Below are 4,981 nucleotides of genomic sequence, written 5' to 3'. Positions count from 1 at the left end.
TCGGAAATTTATATAAGGTCGATATGCGAGTTATCGTACCGTCAGTTTGCAATCTTAGCAATAGAGCGGAATCAAACGCGGATACGTTGCAATTATGGCACGAACGGCTATGTCATCAAAACATCAGACACGTTAAGGATTTCTTAAAGAATTTAAATATAAAAGTTGTAGAGGATAGTAGCTTTTTCTGTGAAAGTTGCGCATACGGGAAACATCATAGATCGAGTTTTCACGAGAAAATCAAGCGTGCGACTAAACCTCGCGAAATTATTTATACGGATGTATGTGGACCTATGGAAGTCGAGTCATTAGGAAAGAAACTGTATTTTTTGATATTTAAAGACGATTTTTCGAAATTCACGAAGATTTACTTCTTACGACATAAGTCAGAAGTAATCGAAAAGCTAAAAACTTTTTGTTTAGAAGTCGAAAACCAATTCAATAGTAAGATCAAAGAAATTCATAGTGACGGAGGGAAAGAATTCAAAAATAAAGAGGTTAAAGAATTTTTAAGAAGTCAGGGAATTAGGCACACGGTTAACGTCCCATACACTCCTGAACAGAATGGCGTTGCAGAAAGAGAAAATAGAACAATAGTAGAGGCAGGCCGGTCAATGCTACATTCGAAACCAATCCTACCGTTGTTTTTATGGGCCGAAGCCATGAACACAGCAGTGCATGTCATAAATAAGACAGGGCCAACAGGACAAGACAATAAAACACCATATGAACTATGGTACGGGAAATCCCCAGATGTAGAAAAGTTTAGAGTTTTCGGTACTGAATGCTTTGCACACATACCTGCGGAAAAGAGAAGTAAACTTGACAAAAAGGCTAACAAAGGATATTGGGTAGGCTATTTAGATGACGGACGAGGGTATCGAATATACGTGCCGACCGTAAGAAATGTAATATTAAGCCGTGACGTAATATTTAAGCCCGAACTAGAAACTGCAAAATTCGTTAGTATAAATTTACCGAAAATTGTCGAGCGCGAAGATGTGTGTACGCAGAACGATAGAGCATGTACGTATGAAAGCGCAGTGAGTGAACATGAAAAACAACCTCATGTAACCAACGAGAATGTGAGACAATTGAGAGATAGAGACAAAATAAAACGAACCGATTTTTATGGTAGTCCAGTAACGTACGTAGCGGAAAAATTACCGGTGGATTTTAACGAAGCGATGAGATCCGAAAAGAAAGAATTATGGAAAGCGGCTATGAGTGATGAAATGAAATCGCACCATGAAAATAAGACGTGGATCCTTGTAGAAAAACGAAAAGATCAAAAGATACTTAGCAATTGGTGGGTTTTAACGATAAAGCAAAATCCGGACAATTCGGAACGATATAAAGCGCGACTTGTGATTAAAGGGTGTTCACAGAAAGAAGGCATAGACTATAAGGAAACCTATAGTCCCGTTGCTCGGTTTGACACAATTAGATTAATGCTTAGTATGGCTGCCAAAAATAATTTACACCTTGGACAGTTTGACATTAAAACCGCATTTTTATATGGAAGTCTGAAAGAAGACATTTATATGAAACAACCTAAAGGTTTTGATGATGGTCCAAATCGCGTTTGTAAATTGCTAAAAAGCCTATATGGCTTAAAGCAGTCTCCAAGATGTTGGACGGAACGTTTCACAAAATTTATCTCAGATTTAAAATTTTATCAGAGTAACGCAGATAATTGCTTTTATATTTATAGAGAAGATGACAAATTAATGTTGATGACCATATACGTAGACGATGGACTGGTAGCAGCCTCAGACGAATCTCTAATCGATAAATTTTTTAGCAATTTAAATAAAGAATTCAAAATTACGAGTTCGAAAGAAGTAAAGAGTTTTCTTGGACTTGAAATTAATAGACTAGAAGATGGTTCGATATTTATTCATCAGAGTAGGTATATCGAAAGCATATTAGAGAAATTTAATATGAATGAGACAAACAGTGTTTCTACACCTATTGAGACTAATTGGAATGAAAGTAACATAGGCAATAATGATTGTAACGCACCATACAGAGAAGCTGTAGGAAACTTAATGTTTCTACAAACCGTAAGTAGGCCAGACATTAGCTTTGCAATAAATATAGCGTCGAGACATTTAGAAAATCCAAATAAGCAACAGTGGAAATTAGTCAAACGAATTTTACGCTACATAAAAGGGACCGCGGACATGGGACTCTTATATACAAAAGCAGGTAGTCTCGAAACCTTCAGCGATGCTGACTATGCAGGCGACAAAGACACAAGAAAGTCGACATCAGGCGTTGTATGTAAGTATGCGAATGTGGCCATTACATGGCAATGTAAGCGACAACAATGTATAGCTTTATCTACGACAGAAGCTGAGTATGTCAGTGCAGCCTCAGGAGCGAAAGAAATTATGTGGCTGAAGAAAATATTTCTTGAATGTAAAATAGATATCCTCAAGTATACGCTATATGTAGACAATACTAGTGCCGCGAAATTAATTAAGAATCCGGAATTCCATCAAAGAAGTAAGCATATTGATGTAAGATATCATTTCTTGCGAGATTTATACAATAGAGGCGAAATTGATGTAACGTACGTAACAAGCGAAGAACAACTGGCAGATATATATACAAAGGCGTTGCCAAAACCAAGATTTGACTATTTGAGACAGAAATTAGGTTTGAAAAATAAAAGAGATATTAAGAGGTAATTTTTGTAAAGATGTAGAGTTTTTAGGGAGGGTATCGAAGTGGTTATTACATGAAAAAAAAAAAAGGAAAAACTCTACATGATCTGTTAAGTCTTCTTGTAGTATTTTGAGTAATAAATTAATTTGAATAATAAAGAGAAAGGTATTGACGAAATTAAGCTTCGAATATTTACAAAGAGATAATTGTATAGACCGATGTAGAGTTTTAGGGAGGGTGTTGAAGTGATCGTCACTTCTGAGAAAACTCTACATCTGGTTTTCGGTTTCTCAACCGCCTAAGGTCTTCGAAAGCGCATAGACAAAAGAATGCGTCGAGGAAAGACCATAAGCGGTACACGTCCGACGTTGGTTTAGACAGTTGTTTCAGTCTCAGGGTAACGTTGCTAGCGAGAGGATCTGGATCGGCTTACATAGTACCACATATTTTGTAATTTACTATTCACAATATATACACTTTCAATACCTTGCAGTTTGCTCACGCATTTCTTTAATTCCATCCACTGAATAACCTTAACAATTAGGAATCATTAGCATCAGCAATATATGGGTGCAAAACTTAAAGTTAGTTTACAATGCCATTTCTCTTAATTAAATCTTCGATATAAATATCAAATATCATCATATCTGATTCAAATTGTTGTACATATAAAACACTAGGAATTACAGATTCTATTATATTATGTACGCTTTATTGATAATAACTTCTTAATACAGTTCTGGTAATTGTTAACATTTATTTTAAAAGATTAAAAGATTAGAGGAATAAAAGATTATATCGTGTGTCATAGTAAGGTAAAGTAAATACTGATTAGGGAAACACTTACCCTGCACTGCTTCTTGTGCTAATCTTTCTCCAGAAGTACTAGGTTTCGAACGCAAGTGCCCTAGTTAACAAACAAGATTATGCAACATATCCCCCTACGCTTTAAAAATAGAATAAAATAATAAAGATCTTACCAACATCAGTTGTTTGATGTTTGAGATCCAAGCTATCTGAAGTAGACTGATTGCTCGAATAAAATGTCAGGTTGCTGATCATGATCAGGAGTATTAGATGATGTATCTTCTATGCCAATCTTATTTAGCGAACTGTCTTCCAAACTTTGTTATTCGTAACTGCAGCTACTTCCATCTTGTACTAAATATTCAGGCATTCCCAACTTTAAATTTGGCATTAGTGGTATTATTTCCAGAATTATGTCGATTTTACGAGCGGTTAATGATTATGCTCTAGAACAGTTACGAGTAAGCGCTGTCAAACCGAGGGTCACACTTTGGGTCGATGCATTCTTATCAGTGCATCATCATATGAACGAGGTAAACAAAGTATATAATCATAAGAAATGATTAAAATGAGTTAAGGAAATAAAAAACTCGTAACGATTCGTCAATATCCGTAGGATGACTTATTAAGAAATGAAACAGATGGACCTTTCGTACAATCTTTAATTATGAATTTAGAATTTTTACTTCAAAGTTTTAAGGGAAGTTTAACAGCACCTAATTATGATGCTTTAATTGGTCTTCTTACTGCTGAAGTAACAGCTCGTTTAGAAAAAGTTGTATTAAAGTCTACTTTTAACAGAGTATGTATATTTTATGAATTTATTATAATTTTAATATTTATTCCATCATAATCAATAATTTTGTAGGCGGTAGATCTTATACTTGATAAAGAAGTAAGGTCATTAGCAAGTTACTTAGCCGCTGTTACCTCATGGTCTGTACGTGATAAATTTGCACGATTAACGCAAATAGCTACCATATTAAGCGTTGAAAAAGTAGAAGAACTAGTAAATTATTGTGGTGCAGATGCGATTGCATGGAGATTAACACCTGCTGAAGTTCGACGTATTGCTTCTATGAGGATAGATTTTCGTCCCGAGGATATAAAGAGATTGACACCGTAATTTTTGTTGAATTATATTGGTATAATAAATAATAAGAAACAGTCAATTTTTTTTAATATTTTTATTTCTGATTAATGCATAAATTATACAAAGTTAAAATACTATTTTGGCTTAATAATCAACAGCGTTATTAGTATAACTTAATTATTATTAATACATATAATACTCACGCTGGCGAGAGAGAAGACGGAAATAATGCTCATCACTGGGATGCGGGTGCCGAGAGTGATCGGAATCAAATTAGGTACCTCGGACATCGAAACGTTCGAGCGGATAAATACCTCGGTGTCTCGATCGGCACACACAGGAGTTTCGACAAGCACATAGAAACGGTTTGTAGTAGCGCCGACAAGATGGTCAGAGCACTCAGGGGCA

The 4,981-nt window shown here is 35.3% G+C and overlaps 1 protein-coding gene across 1 annotated transcript; it reads left to right on the top strand.

Annotated features, from left to right (window-relative positions):
• The first annotated feature begins 3,893 nt into the window (after positions 1-3,893).
• LOC132915578 (conserved oligomeric Golgi complex subunit 4-like) lies at positions 3,894-4,648 on the top strand. Its single transcript, XM_060975425.1, has 3 exons — positions 3,894-4,013; positions 4,097-4,282; positions 4,349-4,648. Exons 1-3 carry the CDS (start codon positions 3,894-3,896, stop codon positions 4,604-4,606), a joined length of 564 nt encoding a protein of 187 aa, XP_060831408.1. The 3' UTR covers positions 4,607-4,648.
• The last annotated feature ends 333 nt before the right edge of the window (positions 4,649-4,981 follow it).

Source organism: Bombus pascuorum, unplaced genomic scaffold (genome assembly GCF_905332965.1).
Source record: "Bombus pascuorum unplaced genomic scaffold, iyBomPasc1.1, whole genome shotgun sequence".
In the NCBI taxonomy this organism is placed as follows: Eukaryota; Metazoa; Arthropoda; class Insecta; order Hymenoptera; family Apidae; genus Bombus; species Bombus pascuorum.
Note: the sequence above shows the minus strand (reverse complement) of the source record. Positions and strands in the feature narration are given on the sequence as shown.

Bases quoted from the DNA above. Each gene is read 5' to 3' on its own strand.
- LOC132915578 (XM_060975425.1), top strand. From the start codon at position 3,894: ATGTCGATTTTACGAGCGGTTAATGATTATGCTCTAGAACAGTTACGA. The intron at 4,014-4,096 runs GTAAACAAAGTA...CAATATCCGTAG, and splicing joins TGCATCATCATATGAACGAG to GATGACTTATTAAGAAATGA. The intron at 4,283-4,348 runs GTATGTATATTT...ATAATTTTGTAG, and splicing joins TAAAGTCTACTTTTAACAGA to GCGGTAGATCTTATACTTGA.